The sequence below is a fragment of the Melospiza melodia genome, chromosome 31, assembly GCF_035770615.1.
Source record: "Melospiza melodia melodia isolate bMelMel2 chromosome 31, bMelMel2.pri, whole genome shotgun sequence".
Taxonomy (NCBI): Eukaryota; Metazoa; Chordata; class Aves; order Passeriformes; family Passerellidae; genus Melospiza; species Melospiza melodia.
This window is the reverse complement of record NC_086224.1, coordinates 1084634-1102728: the sequence shown is the minus strand read 5'-3', so window position 1 is coordinate 1102728 and position 18095 is coordinate 1084634. Positions and strand designations below refer to the sequence as shown.

Genomic DNA, 18095 nt, shown 5'->3' with positions numbered 1-18095 from the left:
ATAGCAAACGGCTCTGCCCCGGGAGGGGGCGGGGTTATGCTAATAACCAGCGCCGCGCTCCGTCCCGCCCTCACGTTGAGGACCCCCGGCCGCCGCCGCTCCGGCCCCGCTCCCGCCCCGGTCCCGGCCCCGCTCCCGGTCCCGGCCCCGTTCAGCCCCGGCCTGTCCCGTCCCGGTACCGCCATGACGCTCCTCGCCGCCAGCAGCCGGGCGGCCGCGCGCCTCCGCGGCCCCAAGGTGAGCGCGCCCGGCCCGGCCTCGCCGCGCCGCGCCTTAAAGGGGCGACGCCGCGGGGGGAAGGGAGAGCGGGGGGGTCCGGTTCTTAAAGGGGCGACGCGGGGGGCGCTGCCTTAAAGGGGCCGCGCGGTGGCGGCGGAGGAGGGGGGATGGGACCGGGGTGACCGGGATCGGGACGGCGGTGGGCGCGGGGCCGCAGCGGCAGCACGTGGTGGGAACCGGCGCCGGGCGCTTCTCCGAGCCGGGGGCACCGGGAGTGGCTCGGGGGGCTGCGGGCCCGGTCCGAGCCCGGGGGGCTCCGGTGCTGCCTCAGCCTCGGGGCAGCCCCGCTGGAAGATCCGGTCCCGCCGCTTCCTCGTCGTGCAGCGCTGGGCGTGGGGGGTCCTGGTAGCCCCGCACCGGCCCCGGGAGCCCCGCACCGACCCCGGGATCCCGCACCCGGTGGCACCGGCAGTAGGGGGGGTAGAGGTGGGGACCGTCCCCGCCGCCACCGCCCTTCCCCAGCGTCTCGGTGCCGTAGAGGACACCGGGGTCACAGCGAGGGGACCCCCGTGCTCCGGTACCGGGCCGGAGCAGCAGCCCCGGCCCCTCCGGTGTGTTTGCCTTGGCCGCGGCCCCGGCGTTTCGTAACGGGCGCTGCGGTGTCTTTATCGACCGGGCGATATTTTGGGATATTCCCGATGCCCCACTTGGCCCTGCTCCCCGCTAAACCGAGCGGACCGGGGCCGCCCCCCTGGCTTGAACCGTGATCCCGACCTTCCTCCTCCTCATCCTCCTCCTCCTCCTCCCCTCGTCCCGATCCCGCAGCCATCGGAGTCCCCGCACCCCCGGGCACAACGGGAACCACCGGGAGGGTCCCGCTGTGCCCCCTCCAGCCGGTGCCCGGTGTCACCGCCACCACGTGTGACCTTGAGCCGGTGGCACCTCGGTGACAGCCGGACGAGCCGTGGGGACCCCCAAAACGGGGGTGACACGGCGGCGACAGCGGCCGCCTTGACCTTGGGCTCGCCGCCGCCGCCTCCATTGTTCCGCCGGCATTTTCCCTTCCCGGTGCCGCCTGTTGCGGGGGGGACACGGCCTCGCCACCGGCCACGGCCACGCCCGCCACACCGGGGACCCCCTAACCGGACCGGGGGTTCCCGGAAAACCGGGGGGGGACACTTTGAGGGGGTTCTGCAGCGCGGCCCCCCCGCGTTCTCCCGGCAGCCAGCGGAAAAACCGAGTCATGTTCTGGCTCTGCCGCAGGCGCTGCCGCAGCTCCGGGCCCCGGGGGATCGCCGGTGTGTCCCCGGTGTGTCCCCGGTGTCCCCCGGTGTGTCCCCGGAGCGGGCGCTGCCAAGGCCGGGCTGTGTTCCCGCGGTGTTCCCGGGGAGTCCCCGCGGTGTTCCCGGTTCCCACGCGTGGGCGAGGAACAAAGTTCGGATTCCCCGGCTCAGGAAAACCGCGGCCGTTCCTGGCCGGGCGCGGCTCCAGCAAGGAGAACCCGCGGTGCCCGTGCCAGCGGCGGCTCCCGGGGGCAGCGCGGGGCCGCCCCGGCTGATCCCGGCTTGATCCCGGCTCTGATCCCCGCCCGCGTGGGCGAGGCTCCGGCGTCCTCGGGAACCGGGGTCTCACCTGGGGGGGGCTCATCTCGCTGCCCCCCTCCCCGAAATGGCTCTGCCCTGGTGACAGGGGGGTCTCTGTGTCTCTTGTCCCACAGAATGCACCGTGTGTCCTCTTTGCTGCTCGCCACGCCAGCGCCACCACGGTAAGGGGGGTTCTCTGCTGTGACCCCCACCCTGTCATTGTTCTCCTAACTCCTCTGCCCTGTGGCTGCCTCTCCTGAGAGCCCTCTCCAAGGGGAGGCCGTTTGTCGTCCTCTTTCTTGTCCCCATCTTTCTTGTCACCTCCTCTGCTTTAATCCCCTTCCTGTTGCTCTTCTCCAATGGGAGTTCCCTTTCCTGTCACCCTTCTTAGGGGGGGATCCTCTCCCATCTCCTGTCCCCTCTCCCCAAGGGGAGCCCCCTGTTCTGTTGCCTCTTCTCCTGTCACCCCCTTTCCTGTACCCACCTCTTTTGTCACCCCCTTTCCCATCACCCCTCCAAGGGGAGTCCCCTCTCCTCTCATGTCACTCCCTCTCCTGCCCCACATCTTCTGTCCCCCCTCTCCTGTCACCCTCTCCATTCCCACACTTCCTCCTTGTCCCCCTGTTCTGTCCCCCCCTCTGCTGTGCTCAGCCCCCCTCTCTCAACCGCTGTCCCTTTGTCCCCAGAACCTCAAGGACGTTTTGGCCACCATGATCCCCAAGGAGCAGGCCAAGATCAAGAGTTTCAGGCAGCAGCACGGCAGCACGGCCATCGGCCAGATCACCGTGGACATGGTGAGTGTGGGGACACCGGGGACATTGGGGACTGCACTGCCACCGGCCCTCACCCCCCTCACCGTGAGCTCCCGGTCCCTTGCAGGTGTATGGCGGCATGAGGGGCATGAAAGGGCTGATCTATGAGACATCGGTGCTGGATCCTGATGAGGTAGGGCCCTGTTCCACCCATTTCCACCGCATCCCAGTCCATCCCAGCCTGTCCCTGCCCAGCCCATCCCATCCCACCCATTCCCTGTCCGGCCCATTCCACCCCATCCCAGCCCATCCCACTCATTCCCACCCCATTCCCAACCACTCCCACCTTGTCCCTGCCCATCCCACCAAGTCCTGCCCCATTCCCAGCCCATCCTACCTCATCCCACCCATTCCCATCCTGTCCCTACCCTCTTCCCACCCCATCCCAGCCATTCCCACCCTGTCTCTGCCTATCCCACCCCATCCAGACCTGGCCCCACCCAGTCCAGCCCTTCCCCACCCATTCCTATGCTGTCCTTACCCCATTCCCAGCCCTGTCCCACCCTGTCCCACCTCATCCCATCCCATTCCCACCCCATCCCACCCTGTCCCACACATTCCCAGCCCATTCCCAGCCCTTCCCACCTCATCCCACCCACTCCCACCCTGTCCCTACCTCATTCCCACCCCATCCCCAGCCCACTCCCACCCATTCCCAGCCCATCCCACCTCATCCCACGCCATTCTCACCCCATTCCCAGCCATCCCATCTATTCCGACCCTGTCCCAGTCCATCCCACATGGTCCCACCCCTTCCCACCTCATCCCAACCCTTCCCACCGTGTCCCACCCATTCCCACCCTTTCCCTACCCCATTCCCATCGCATCCCACCCTGTCCCTACTCCATTCTCACCCTGTCCCAGACCATTCCCAGCCCATCCCACCCATTCCTACTCTGTCCCTACCCTGTTCCCAGCCCATCCCAGCCATTCCCACCCTGTCCTAGTCTATCTCACCCATTCCCTTGCCCATCCCACCCACTCCCACCCCATTCCCACCCCATCCCAACCCATTCCCATCCCAGCCATTCCCACCCTGTCCCTACTCCATTCTCACCCTATCCCACTCTGTCCCAGTCCATTCCCAGCCCTTCCCACCTCATCCCAGCCTGTCCCAAACTCATTCCCACCCCATTCCCACCCTGTCCCCACCCCATTCCCACCCCATCCCCCTCATTCCCATCCCATTCCACCCATTCCCGCCCAGTCCCAACCCCTCCCACCCCATCCCCACCCCATCCCCACCCCATCCCACTGCCCCGCTGACCCTCCCTGCCCGCAGGGGATCCGTTTCCGCGGCTACAGCATTCCCGAGTGCCAGAAGAAGCTGCCCAAAGCCGCGGGGGGAGAGGAGCCGCTGCCCGAGGGGCTCTTCTGGCTGCTGGTGACCGGAGAAATCCCAACCCAGGAGCAGGTACTGCTGTGGGAGGGGGCTGGGAAAGGGCTGGGGAGGGGTCTGAGAGCCCCCAGACCCAGGAGGCACTGGCAAATGGCTGAGGGGGGGCTTGGAAACACCTGAGGGGGGTCTGAGAGCCCCCAGACCCAGGAGGCACTGGCAAATGGCTGAGAGGGATCTGAGAGACCCCAGACCCAGGAGGGGGCTGGGAAACAGCTGAGGAGGGGTCTGAGAGACCCCAGACCTGAGAGAGGGCTGGGAAATGGCTGGGGAAGGGTCTGAGAGACCCCAGACCCACAAGGGGGCTGGGAAACGGCTGAGGAGGGCTCTGAGAGCCCCCAGACCCAGGAGGGGGCTGGGAAATGGCTGGGGGGGGTGGTCTGAGAGCCCCCAGACCCAGGAGGATCTGGCAAACACCTGAGGGGGGGTCTGAGAGCCCCCAGACCCAGAACGGGGCTGGAAAACACCTAAGGGGGGGCTGGCAAACAGTTCAGGGGAGTCTGACAGCCCCCAGACCCAGGAAGGGGCTGGCAAATGGCTGAAGGGGGGCTGGGAAACACCTGAGGGGGGTCTCAGAGCCCCCAGACCCAGGAGGGGCTGGCAAACATCTGAAGGGGGGCTGGCAAACATCTGGGGGGACTCTGGCAGCCCCCAGACCCAGGAAGGAGCTGGGAAACGGCTGAGGGGGCTCTGCCAGCCCCCAGCCCCACATCTCACCCCTGTCCCGTCCCCGTAGGTGACCTGGCTGTCCCGGGAGTGGGCCAAGCGTGCAGCTCTGCCCTCGCACGTGGTGACCATGCTGGACAACTTCCCCACCAACCTGCACCCCATGTCCCAGCTGAGCGCCGCCGTCACCGCCCTCAACAGCGAGAGCAAGTTCGCGCGCGCCTACGCCGAGGGCATCCACCGGGCCAAGTACTGGGAGGTAAAGGGTTGGAATTAAATGTTATATTGGAATTCGATAGCGATGTAGCCAGATGGAACGTGCCTGGGCTTGTCTGGCCCTTGCTGCTTGACCAAAGGCAGCAGCTGTGGTGGTTTCACCTCAGGGGTCTCTTCACCGACTGATCCGTCCCCAGGATGGAGCTGCCCCACGTTGGGCGCCAAAATATTGGAATTAGATACCAGTATAGCCAGGTGGGACGTGCCTGGGCTCATCTGGCTCTTGCTGCTTGACCAAAGGTGGCAGCTGTGGTGGTTTCACCCAGAGACACCTTTGGCTGGCTGGATATTGCAGCAAGAGTGAGGGTGCCACCTCAGGGATCTCTTCTCTGACTGATCCGTCCTCAGGATTGAGCTGCCCCACGTTGGGCGCCAGGATATTGGAATTAAATACCAATATATTGGAATTAAATACCAATACAGCTGGATGGAACATGCCTGGGCTCATCTGGCCCTTGCTGCTTGACCAAAGGTGGCAGCTGTGGTGGTTTCACCCCAGAGACACTTTTGGCCACTTGGATCACCCCAGGGACATTTTTGGCTAGGTGGATGTGTGGTGTTTCACCCCAGAGACACTTATGGCTATCTGGATGTGTAGTGTTTCACCCCTGAGATGTTTTTGGCTGGCTGGATGTGTGGTGTTTCACCCAGAGACACCTTTTGGCTGGCTGGATATTGCAGCAAGAGTGAGGGTGCCACCTCAGGGGTCTCTTCCCTGACTGATCCATCCCCAGGATGGAGCTGCCTCACGTTGGGTGCCAATATATTGGAATTAAACACCAATATAGCTGGATGGAACGTGCCTGGGTTGCCCAGCCCTTGCTGCTTGACCAAAGGTGGCAGCTATGGTGTTTTCACCCCAGAAACACCTTTTGGGTAGCTGGATCTGTGGTGTTTCACCTCAAAGACACTTTTGGCCATCTGGATGTGTGGTGGTTTCACCTCAGAGACACTTTTGGCTGGCTGGGTGTGTGGTGTTTCACCCCAGAGACTGTGACGGTGTTCACGGGGGTCTCAGGTTGAGGGAAGACTCAAGGATCTGACTCCATGTTTCAGAAGGCTCGATTTATTATTTTATGATATATATTACATTAAAACTATAGTAAAAGAATAGAAGAAAGGATTTCATCAGAAGGCTGGCTAAGAATAGAAAAAGAAAGAATGATAACAGAGGTTTGTGGCTCAGACTCTGTCCGAGCCAGCTGACTGTGATTTGCCATTAATTAGAAACAACCACATGAGCCCAATCACAGATGCACCTGTTGCATTCCACAGCAGCAGATAATCAAGGTTTACATTTTGTTCCCGAGGCCTCTCAGCTTCTCAGGACAAAAACTCCTAAGGAAAGGATTTTTCATAAAAAGTTGTCTGTGACACCTGGGGAAGGAACCGGTATAACTGAGACAGGCTGCACACCCTGTGCGGGGGAATCGCTGAATTTTGGGGTGGCTTTGGGTGCTGTGGGGTCAGGGGAGCACGCTCTGACCCCGCTGGTGGCAGTTTGTGTACGAGGACGCCATGGACCTGATCGCCAAGCTGCCCTGCGTGGCCGCCAAGATTTACCGCAACCTTTACCGGGAGGGCAGCGGCATCGGCGCCATCGACCCCAACCTGGACTGGTCCCACAACTTCACCAACATGCTGGGCTACACCGACCCCCAGTTCATCGAGCTCATGAGGCTCTACCTCACCATCCACAGGTGGGAGCGGGGCTGGGGATGGGCCTGGGCTGTCACCAGGGGAGGGGGCTCTGGAAGGGCTCTGCCCTATAGGGGAGGGGGCTCTGTGGGGCGGCTGAGCGCTGCCCTATAGGGGAGGGGTCCCTCTAGGGGCTCTGGGGCTCTATAGGGGCTGTGCCCTATAAGGGAGGGGTCCCTGTAGGGGCTCTGGGGCTCTATAGGGGCTGTGCCCTATAAGGGAGGGGTCCCTGTAGGGGTTCTGGGCTCTGCCCTATAGGGGAGGGGTCCCTGTAGGGGCTCTGGGGCTCTGTAGGGGCTGTGCCCTATAGGAGAGGGGGTCTGTGGGACTCTGGGCTCTGTCCTATAGGGGAGGGGGCTCTATGGGGCTCTGTAGGGGCTGTGCTCTGTAGGGGAGGGGTCCCTGTAGGGGTTCTGGGCTCTGCCCTATAGGGAAGGGGGCTCTATGGGACTCTGCCCTATGGGGAGGGGTCTCTGGGGCTCTCACCAGGAGCAGGGAGGGCTGGGGTTGAACCAGCAGCTGGCAGCACCATCCCCCCCCACCCCCCAAACCCCATGGGAGCTGTTTGTGGGGTCAGGATGACCTGTTTGTGGGGCGAGGATGGAGCTGTCTGTGGGGTCAGACGGAGCTGTTTTGGGGTCAGACGGAGCTGTTTTGGGGTCAGGATCGGGCTGTCGGTGGCTCTGGGGGTGCTCACGGGCTGTCCCCCCGCAGTGACCACGAGGGAGGGAACGTCAGTGCCCACACGAGCCACCTGGTGGGCAGCGCCCTGTCCGACCCCTACCTGGCCTTCGCCGCCGCCATGAACGGCCTGGCCGGGCCCCTGCACGGGCTGGCCAACCAGGTGGGGCCTGCCCCCTGTCCGTGTGTCCTTCCTGTCCGTGTGTCCTTCCTGTCCGTGTGTCCCTGCTCCCTGTCCGTGTGTCCCTGCTCCCTGTCCGTGTGTCCTTCCTGTCCGTGTGTCCTTCCTGTCCGTGTGTCCCTGCTCCCTGTCCGTGTGTCCTTCCTGTCCGTGTGTCCTTCCTGTCCGTGTGTCCTTCCTGTCCGTGTGTCCCTGCTCCCTGTCCGTGTGTCCTTCCTGTCTGTGTGTCCTCCCTGTCCGTGTGTCACTGCTCCCTGTCCGTGTGTCCTTCCTGTCCATGTGTCCTCCCTGTCCGTGTGTCCTGCTCCCTGTCCGTGTGTCCTCCCTGTCCGTGTGTCCTGCTCCCTGTCCGTGTGTCCTCCCTGTCCGTGTGTCCTGCTCCCTGTCCGTGTGTCCTTCCTGTCCGTGTGTCCTTCCTGTCCGTGTGTCCTTCCTGTCCGTGTGTCCTGCTCCCTGTCCGTGTGTCCCTGCTCCCTGTCCGTGTGTCCCTGCTCCCTGTCCGTGTGTCCTGCTCCCTGTCCGTGTGTCCTTCCTGTCCGTGTGTCCTTCCTGTCCGTGTGTCCCTGCTCCCTGTCCGTGTGTCCCTGCTCCCTGTCCGTGTGTCCTGCTCCCTGTCCGTGTGTCCCTGCTCCCTGTCCGTGTGTCCTTCCTGTCCGTGTGTCCCTGCTCCCTGTCCATGTGTCCTCCTTCCTGTCCATGTGTCCCTGTCTGTGTGTCCCTGCTCCCTGTCCGTGTGTCCTTCCTGTCCATGTGTCCTGCTCCCTGTCCGTGTGTCCTGCTCCCTGTCCGTGTGTCCCTGCTCCCTGTCCGTGTGTCCTTCCTGTCCGTGTGTCCTCCCTGTCCGTGTGTCCCTGCTCCCTGTCCGTGTGTCCTTCCTGTCCGTGTCCCTGCTCCCTGTCCGTGTGTCCCTGCTCCCTGTCCGTGTGTCCCTGCTCCCTGTCCATGTGTCCTCCTTCCTGTCCATGTGTCCCTGTCTGTGTGTCCTTCTCCCTGTCTGCATGTCCATTCTCTCCCTGTCCGTGTGTCCCTGCTCCCTGGCTGTCTGTCCCTCCTCACCCTCGCTGTGTGTCCCTCCTTCCAGTCTGTGTGTCCCTGTCTGTGTGTCCCTCCTTTCCCTGTCCCCACTCCCTGTCTGTGTGTCCTTCTCCCTCTCCGCGTGTCCATTCTCTCCCTGTCCGTGTGTCCTTCTTCCTGTCCGTGTGTCCCTTCTCTCCCTGGCTGTGTGTCCTCCTTCCTGTCTGTGTGTCCCTCCTCTCCCTGTCTGTCTGTCCCTCTCCCTGTCACTCTGTCACTCTTGTCCATGTCACTTTCCCTGTCCATGTCCCTCTGTCCCCATGTCCCCCTGTCCCTCTGTCCCTCTCTGTGTCCCCATCCCCATGTCCCTCTGTCTCCATGTCCGTCTGTCCCCGTGTCCCCCTGTCCATCTGTCCCTCTCCCCCCCCCATTCCCTGCCCTCACTCCCTCCTTTCCCTTTGTCTGTCTGTCCCTCTGTCCCCGTGTCCCCCTGTCCGTCTGTCCCCATTCCCTCACTCCCTCCCTGCCCACAGGAGGTGCTGCTGTGGCTCACGGACCTGCAGAAGGAGCTGGGCAAGGACGTGTCTGACGAGAAGCTGAGAGATTTCATCTGGAACACGCTCAACTCGGGCAGGGTCAGCCTGGGCACATCCCGGGGCTCAGGGGGTCCCTGCTGGGGCTCAGGGGGGCTCAGGGACCAGCCTGGGGCTCAGGGGCTGTTCCAGGGGTTCAGGGGGGTCATTCCAGGGCTCGGGGGGGCTGTGCTGGGGCATCTGGAACACGCTCAACTCGGGCAGGGTCAGCCTGGGCACATCCTGGGGTTCAGGGGCTGTTCCAGGTCCCGTTCCAGGGTTCAGAGCCCATCCCAGGGCTCAAGGGGATTGTGCTGGGTCTCAGGTCCTGTTCCAGGGGCTCAGGGGCTGTTCCAGGGCCTATCCCAGGGCTCAGGGGCTGTTCCAGGGCCTATCCCAGGGCTCAAGGGCCATTCTAGGGCCTGTTCCAGGGTTCAGAGGCGGTTCCAGGTCCCGTTCCAGGGTTCACAGCCCATCCCAGGGCTCAGGGGCTGTTCCAGGGCCCATCCCAAGGCTCAGGGGGGGCTGTGCTGGGGCTCAGGGGTTGTTCCAGGGGTTCAGAAGCTGTTCCAGAGCCCATTCCAGAGCTCTGGGCCCATCCCAGGGCTCAAGGGCCGTTCCAGGGTTCAGGGGCCGTTTCAGGGCCTGTCCCAGGGTTCAGGGCTCGTTCCAGGGTTCAGAGCCTATTCCAGGCCCATCCCAGGGCCCATTCCAGGAGCTCAGGTGCCATTCCATGGCTCAGGGGCTGTTCCAGGTCCCATTCCAAGGCCCATTCCAGAGCTCAGGGGCCAATTCAGGGCCCATCCCAGGGCTCAGGGGGGGCCGTGCTGGGGCTCAGGGACCGTTCCAGGTCCCATTCCAGGGCTCAGGGGCCATTTCAGGGTGTGCCAGGGTCTGTGCCAGGGCCCAGCCCAGGGGCTCAGGGTGGCAGTGCTGGGGCTCAGGGCCCATCCCAGGGCTCAGGGGCCATTCCAAGGCCCATCCCGGGGCTCAGGGGCCGTTGCAGGTCCCGTTCCAGGCCCATCCCAGGGCTCAGGAGCCCCAATGCCCACAGGTGGTGCCAGGCTACGGGCACGCGGTGCTGCGCAAGACGGACCCGCGCTACACCTGCCAGCGGGAGTTCGCCCTCAAGCACCTGCCCAAGGACCCCCTGTTCAAGCTGGTGGCTCAGCTCTACAAGATCGTCCCCAACGTGCTCCTGGAGCAGGGCAAGGCCAAGAACCCCTGGCCCAACGTGGATGCCCACAGCGGGGTCCTGCTGCAGGTGAGCCCTGGGTGCTCTGTGCCTCTGGTTGTGTCTGTGCTGTCTGTCCCTTTCCTGTCAGTCTGTCCCTTTCCTGTCAGTCTGTCCACATATCCCTTTGCATGTCCACATCCCTCTCCCTGTTCTGTCTTTTCTCCTATGTGTCCCTCTCCCTGTCTGTGTCCATCTCTCTGTCCCTCTCCCTGTCTGTCCCTTTTCCTGTCAGTCTGTCCTTTTCCTTGGCCACACATCCCTTTGCACATCCACATCTCTCTCCCTGTTCTGTCTGTCCTTCCTCTTGTCCACATGTCCTTCTGTGCTGTCTGTCCTTTTCCTGTCAGTCTGTCCTTTTGTCTGCCTGTGCATCCTTTTCTATGTCCGCATCCCTCTCCCTGTTCTGTCTTTCCTCCTGTCCATGTGTCCCTGTCTGTCCATCCCTCTCCCTGTCTGTCCTTTGTCCTGTGTGTCCCTCTCTCTGTTCTCTTTCCTGTCTGTGTGTCCCTCTCCCTGTCTGTCTGTCCCTTTTCATGTCAGTCTCTCCTTTTCCTTGGCCACGTATCCCTTTGCACATCCACATCCCTCTCCCTGTCTGTGTGTCCCTCTCCCTGTCTGTGTGTCCCTCTCCCTGTCTGTGTGTCCCTCTGTTCTCTTTCCTGTTTGCCCTTCTCCCTGTCTATCCCTTGCCCTGTGTGTCCCTGTCTGTCCCTCTCTCTGTTCTCCTGTGTGTCCCTGTCTGTCTGTCCCTCTCCCTGTCTGTCCTTTGTCCCGTGTGTCCCTCTCTCTGTTCTCTTTCCTGTCTGTCTGTCCCTCTCCCCGTTCTCCTTCCTGTTTGTCCCTCTGTCTGTCCCTCTCCCTGTCCTGTCCATCCCTTTCCCTGTCCCACCCTCCCTCTCCCAGCCCATTCCTCTCCCCATCCCTTCCTCCCTCTCCCTGTTTCTCTCTCCCTCTCCTTGCCCATTTGTCCCTGTCCCCACCTGTCCCTGTGTCTGTCCCCCCTGTCCCTCTGTCTGTCCCCTCTGTGCCCTCTCTGACGCCCCTCTGTCCCCGCAGTACTACAGCATGAAGGAGATGAATTACTACACTGTTCTTTTTGCTGTGTCCTGAGTTCTGTTCTCCTTCCTGTCTGTCTGTCTGTCTGTCCCACCTGTCCCTCTGTCTGTCTGTCCCGCCCGTCCCTCTGTCTGTCTGTCCCCTCTCTGACGCCCCTCTGTCCCCGCAGTACTACAGCATGAAGGAGATGAATTACTACACCGTTCTTTTTACTGTGTCCTGAGCTCTGTTCTCCTTCCTGTCTGTCTGTCTGTCTGTCCCCTCTGTGCCCTCTCTGACGCCCCTCTGTCCCTGCAGTACTACGGCATGAAGGAGATGAATTACTACACTGTTCTTTTTGCTGTGTCCTGAGCTCTGTTCTCCTTCCTGTCTGTCTGTCTGTCTGTCTGTCCCACCTGTCCCTCTGTCTGTCTGTCCCCTCTCTTGACGCCCCTCTGTCCCCGCAGTACTACGGCATGAAGGAGATGAATTACTACACCGTTCTCTTTGCTGTGTCCTGAGCTCTGTTCTCCTTCCTGTCTGTCTGTCCCACCTGTCCCTCTGTCTGTCTCCCCTGTCCCTCTGTCCTTCCTGTCTGTCCCTCTGTCTGTCCCCTCTCTTGACGCCCCTCTGTCCCCGCAGTACTACGGCATGAAGGAGATGAATTACTACACCGTTCTCTTTGCTGTGTCCTGAGCTCTGATCTCCTTCCTGTCTGTCTGTCTGTCCCACCTGTCCCTGTGTTTGTCCCCCCTGTCCCTCTGTCTGTCCCCTCTGTGCCCTCTCTGACGCCCCTCTGTCCCCGCAGTACTACGGCATGAAGGAGATTAATTACTACACTGTTCTTTTTGCTGTGTCCTGAGCTCTGTTCTCCTTCCTGTCTGTCTGTCTGTCTGTCCCACCTGTCCCTCTGTCTGTCTGTCCCCTCTCTAACGCCCCTCTGTCCCCGCAGTACTACGGCATGAAGGAGATGAATTACTACACCGTTCTCTTCGGCGTTTCCCGAGCTCTGGGCGTTCTGTCCCAGCTCATCTGGAGCCGAGCCCTGGGCTTCCCCCTGGAGAGACCCAAATCCATGAGCACCAAGGGCCTCATGCAGCTCGTGGGCTACAAATCCGCCCTGAAAAGGGACGGGGACGGGGCTCCCCCCAGGGAAGAACGCAGCACTGCCGGGCCCGGCCCGGCCACCCCCGCACACTGAACCCCCTCGGGACCCCCAGCCCACCCCGGGGTCCCCCCACACCCGGCCCCCGGTGCTTGGGGGGGTCTGCAGAGCCCCCCGCCCACCCCCGGCAGCTCTCACTGCGCACACTGGGAGCCCCCCCCGGGTTCCCGCACTGCTGGGCTGGGTGGGGGGGGTCCTGGCAGGGTTTTGGGGAGGGGGGTCTCGCTCTCCCCTGCCCCCCCTGCAGCCCCCCGAGAGGGGTTTCAGTCCAGCCCTGTGTCCGGGCCCTCCCGCAGGGACTCGATACACTCCTCATCCTCCCCTGGCCGTTGCCCCCCCCCGTGTTTGTGTGACCCCCCCGGTGCCCCCCAACCCTGCCTGAAGCCCCCGGGAGCCAGAGCTGGGACCCCTCCCCACGCCCCCCCACCCACCCTGGAACCCCACCCTGGAACCCACCCACCCGGCTCCTCGCAGCTCTCGGGCACTTCTGTACAAACAACAACAACAAAATGCAAAATAATGTTTTTATTAACAAACCACCCCCCCCCAAATCCCTTCCCTTGGTGCCCCCACCCCACCTGGGGGTCCCAGCATGCAGCCCCCACCCCAAACCCCCCCTCAATGAGGAGCAGGAGGCTGCTGACCCTTGGAAAATTCTCTTTATTGGCTGGCCAAGCCTTTCCTTCCTTGGGCCAGGGGGGGCTCAGGGACCCCCTCACCCCCCCCGGGGGGGGGCTCCATGGTTAAAGGGGGGGGGGGGGGGGAGCTGAGACCTTCCCACCCCCCCCCAAAATAGGGGTGGGGGTCGCTGGGGGGGGTGGGGGACCGTGGGGGTGATGGGGGGGGGGGGCAGCAGGAGCCGCCCCCCTCCCCACCCTGTGCGTGTGGCTTGTGCAAAGTGTGCGATGGTTTTGGGTGGGGTGGGGGGCTCCTCCTTCCCTTTTTTTGTTCCTTGGGGAGGAATTGGGGAGGGGTCCCAGCAGCTTTTCCCCACCCCCCTCCCTGTTCCTCCACCGGAGCTGCCCCCCATTGGGGCCCTCCAGCGTGGCTGAGGAGTTGAAAAAAGAACCAAAAAAAGGGTAAAAAAAAAAAAAATTAACCAAAATTTAAACCCCAAAATCAGCTCCTGGGATTAGGGGAGGGGTCCCAGCAGCTTTTCCCTCACCCATCCCAGAGCACAGCAGGAGCTGCCCCCATTGAGGCCCTCCAGCCTGGCTGAGGAGCTTAAAAACAACAAAAATGGTTAAAAATAAAGAAAAAAAGCTAAACCAAAACTTAAACCCCAAAATCAGCTCCTGGGATTGAGGGGAGGGGGCTCACAGCAGCTTTTCCACCCCCTCCCCATTCCTACCAGAGCTGCCCCCATCAGGGCCCTCCAGCCTGGCTGAGGAGCTTAAAAAAGAACCAAAAAAGGGTTAAAAAAACAAACAAACAAAAAAAACCAAACCAACAACGAAACCAAAACTTAAAACCCCAAATCAGCTGCACAATCAGCTGCTGGGATCGAGGGCAGGGGGCTCACAGCAGCCCCGGGAGGGGGCGTTGAGGCAACAGCAGCGGAGGAGAGAGAAACGCACTTGGTTGAATAAATATTTTTGGGGGGGTTTGGGCTCGGGGCGGGCCCCGCTCCGTCCCTCACGTCTGGTGCACCTCGTGGAACATCAGCTCCCGCGGGATTCGCGTCTCGGGCCCGAAATTTTTGGCCGCTCGGCGCTCGAAGGCGGCCACCATCTGCTTGACCACCTCGTCGAAGAACACGGTGGCCAGCTGGGAGTGCAGCAGGGAGGCGGAACTCGAAGGAGATCTGAGGAGGAAGAGGTGAGGGTGGGTGGGTAAGCTCCGCCTTCCCCCGGGGGGAGCCGGGCCGGGCTCGTACCGAGAAATCCACGGTGCTGGTGCGGGGGTAGCCGGGGATGCCGGGGCTGAAGCGCCAGTTGGTCTCCAGGTGGTTGAAGAGGCGCCCGTCGGTGCAGACGGCCTGGGTGAGGGAGAGACGGGGGATCAGGGGGGCACCGGGAGCTCAGGGGGGCACCGGGAGCCACCCGGGACCACTGGGATCATCCCGGCCTGGGGAGGGAGAGACGGGGGATCAGGGGGGCACCGGGATCATCCCCGAGGATGGGAAACACTCCCACATTCAGCCCGGCCTGGGGAGGGAGAGACGGGGGATCAGGGGGGCACCGGGAGCCACCGGGATCATCCCCAGGGATGGAAAACCCTCCTGGGTCCAGCCCAGCCTGGGGAATGGGAAACGGGAGCTCAGGGGGGGGGCACCGGGAGCCACCGAGGAGCACCAGGACCATCCCTGAGGATGGGAAAACCCTCCCAGGTCCAGCCTGGCCTGGGGAGGGGGAAATGGGAGCTCGGGGAGCACCGGGATCATCCTCGAGGATGGGAAACTCTCCTGGGTCCAGCCTGGTCTGAGATTCCCCCCGAGCCACGTCCTGGACACCTCTGAATTTCCCTGGGCACTCCCAAAGCCTGAGAGCTCTTTCCATGGGAAATTCCAAACTGAACTGCCCTGGAACGACCTGAGGCTGTTTTTCCTTCTCCTGTTCTTCCCTGGGAGCAGATCCTGAGCCTGTTGTCCCATCAGGGAGTTGGGTGAAAATTTCCCCTGAGCCTCCTTCCCTCCAGGCAGTTCCAAAGCATGACCAGCTTTTCCAGGAGGAAATTCCTCCTGATGTTCATCTTGACCCTCTCCTGGAGGAATTTGGAGCTGTTCCCTCTCACCCTGGTATTCTCTGGGAGCTGATCCTCACCCTGCTCTCCCATCAGAGATCTGTGGGGTGAAAATTCCCTCCTGATCCTCCTGTTCTCCAGACAGTTCACCACCTTTGCCAGGAGGAAACTTCCCTGGTGTCCAACCTGAACCTCTCCCCTGGGAGCAGATCCTGACCCTGGGGTGAAAATTCCTCTCTGAGTCTCCTGATCCAGGCAGTTCCAAAGCCTTGACCACCTTTTATTCCTCCTGATGTCTACCCTGAACTTCTCCTGGAGGAATCTGGAGCTGTTCCTTCTTCTCCTGCTGTTCCTGGGAGCAGATCCCAACCCCACCTCTCCCATTAAGGACTTGTGGGGTGAAAATTCCCCTCCTGCACCTCTTTCCCTCCAGGCAGTTCCAAAGCTTGACCACATTTTCCACGAGGAAATTCCTTCTCATGTCCACCCTGAACCTGGGCTGTTCCTTCTCCTCCTGCTGATCCTGGGAGCAGATCCCGACCCTCCTCTCCCATCAGGGACTTGTGGGGTGAAAATTCCCCCCTGATCCTCCTTCCCTCCAGGCTGAGCCCCTTCCCAGCTCCCTCAGGTTCCTCCAGAACCTTCTCCAGCCCGTCCTGAGCTCACCTTGACCAGGTGGGGCCGCACCAGGGTGACGATGGAGGTGTAGCGCTCCAGCACGGGCGGGAACCCCACCTCCAGCTGGGCCTTGAGGTGGCCCTGGCGCCGCGACACCACCACGGACTTCTTGCACCAGGGCACGAAGTTCTTGTAGTCCTCCACGTTGGCCACCACGTCGTACATCTCCTGCATGGAGTACCTGAAAGGGACACGGACGGGTGGGGTTGGGCTGGGCTGGGATTGGGGTTGGGTTGGGGCTGGGGTTGGGTTTAGGCTGGAACTGGGGTTGGGGTTGAGTTGGGGCTGGGGCTGGGGCTGGGTTTAGGCTGGAACTGGGGTTGGGGTTGAGTTGGGGCTGGGGCTGGGGCTGGGTTTAGGCTGGGATTGGGGTTGGAACTGGGGTTGGGGTCCGGGCTGGGCTGAGGTCAGAGCTGGGGTCAGGGTTGGGATTGGGGCTGGAGTTGGGATTGGGGTCAGGGTTGTGGTCAGGGCTGGCGTTGGGATTGGGGCTGAGGCTGCTATTGGGGCTGGGATTGGGGCTGGGCTGGGGTCTGAGCTGGGGTTGAGGTTCGGGGTTGGGATTGGGACTGAAGTCATGACTGGAGTTGGGGTTAGGGGCTGGTGTCAGGATTGGGGGTCAGAGTTGGGGCTGGGACTGGGATTGGGCTTGGGCTGGGGCTGGGGTCTGAGTTGGGGTTGGGATTGGGGATGGGGTTGAAGCCATGATTGGAGCTGGGGCTAGGGCTGGTGTCAGGATTGGGGTCAGAGTTGGGGCTGGGACTGGGGCTGAGGCCGTGACTGGGGTCGGAGTTGAGTCTGGGGTCAGGGCTGGGATTGGGGCTGGGCTGGGCTCTGAGTTGGGGCTGGGATTGAGATTGGAGCTGGTGTTGGCCTGGGGCTCGGACTGGGATTAGGGTTGGGGCTTGGATTGGGCTTGGGTTGAGCTGGGGCTGGGGTCGGGATTGGGGTCTGGAGCCAGGGCTGGGAGCCCAGTTGGGAGCCCAGTTGCAGCTCCCAGCCCAATCCCAATCCTAACCCCAGCCCTGACCCCAACCCCAGCCCCAGTTTTGACCTTAACTCCAGTTCCAACCCCAGCCCCAGCTCCAATCCCAAATCCTGCCAAAATCTCGGGGGCTCCCTGACCCCAACCTTGACCCTGACTTTAACCTCAACCCCAATCCCAGCCCCAAACCCGGTCCCAATCCCCACCCCAGCCCCCCCGGCGTCACCCACCCGATGATCCGTCTCTCCGAGTACTCCTTGCGTTTGTTGCTGAGGCTCAGGAAGCCCCGGCTGGGCTGAGCTCGGGGCTCCCAGGCCGGGCCGGGCCGGGCCGGCGCGGACGGGCGGAGCCCGCACGGGAACGCGTGCCTGGGGACACAGCGGGGGGCGCGGGGTGGCACCGGTGTCCACCGGCTGACAACGGGGGGCGCAGGGTGGCACCGGCAGCGCCGGGACGTGCGGCAGCCCCAGGAGCACCTTGGGGCCCTTCCTGAGCCTCTCAAATCCTCCCAGAGATTCCCAAATCCCTCCCAGAGATTCCCAAATCCCTCCCAGAGATTCCCAAATCCCTCCCAGAGATTCCCAAATCCTTCCAGAGATTCCCAAATCCCTCCCAGAGATTCCAAATCCTTCCAGAGATTCCCAAATCCCTTCCAGAGATTCCCAAATCCCTCCCAGAGATTCCCAAATCCTTCCAGAGATTCCCAAATCCCTTCCTGAGCTCTCAAATCCTTCCAGAGATTCCCAAATCCTTCCAGAGATTCCCAAATCCTTCCAGAGATTCCCAAATCCCTTCCAGAGATTCCCAAATCCTTCCAGAGATTCCCAAATCCCTTCCAGAGATTCCCAAATCCTTCCAGAGATCCCAAATCCCTTCCAGAGATTCCCAAATCCCTTCCTGAGCTCTCAAATCCTTCCAGAGATTCCAAATCCTTCCAGAGATTCCCAAATCCCTTCAGAGATTCCCAAATCCCTCCCAGAGATTCCCAAATCCTTCCAGAGATTCCCAAATCCCTCCCAGAGATTCCCAAATCCCTTCCTGAGCTCTCAAATCCTCCCAGAGATTCCCAAATCCCTCCAGAGATTCCCAAATCCTCCCAGAGATTCCCAAATCCCTTCCAGAGATTCCCAAATCCCTTCCAGAGATTCCCAAATCCCTTCCTGAGCTCTCAAATCCTTCCAGAGATTCCCAAATCCCTCCCAGAGATTCCCAAAA

General features: G+C 62.0%; 1 protein-coding gene across 3 annotated transcripts; it reads left to right on the top strand.

The window, feature by feature from the left end:
- Positions 1–130: 130 nt before the first annotated feature.
- On the top strand, positions 131–12572 carry CS (citrate synthase). 3 transcript variants are annotated; one of them, XM_063179386.1, is made up of 11 exons: positions 131–237; positions 1937–1984; positions 2489–2596; positions 2682–2747; positions 3897–4028; positions 4747–4935; positions 6453–6652; positions 7365–7494; positions 9060–9161; positions 10153–10362; positions 11838–11906. In XM_063179386.1, exons 1-11 carry the CDS (start codon positions 184–186, stop codon positions 11889–11891), a joined length of 1293 nt encoding a protein of 430 aa, XP_063035456.1. In that variant the 5' UTR covers positions 131–183; the 3' UTR covers positions 11892–11906. The 3 variants fall into 3 exon arrangements, with proteins under 3 accessions (XP_063035456.1, XP_063035454.1, XP_063035455.1); XM_063179384.1 differs by lacking the exon at positions 11838–11906 and adding an exon at positions 12323–12572 and having other exon boundaries at positions 132–237; XM_063179385.1 differs by lacking the exon at positions 11838–11906 and adding an exon at positions 11689–11757 and having other exon boundaries at positions 132–237.
- Positions 12573–18095: the final 5523 nt, after the last annotated feature.

What these genes read in the sequence shown, in the direction of transcription:
- CS (XM_063179384.1), top strand. Translation starts at nt 184, where the DNA reads ATGACGCTCCTCGCCGCCAGCAGCCGGGCGGCCGCGCGCCTCCGCGGC. An exon ending in CTCTACCTCACCATCCACAG is followed by an intron (nt 6,653 to 7,364) that starts GTGGGAGCGGGG and finishes GTCCCCCCGCAG; the next exon opens with TGACCACGAGGGAGGGAACG. An exon ending in ACAGCGGGGTCCTGCTGCAG is followed by an intron (nt 10,363 to 12,322) that starts GTGAGCCCTGGG and finishes CTGTCCCCGCAG; the next exon opens with TACTACGGCATGAAGGAGAT.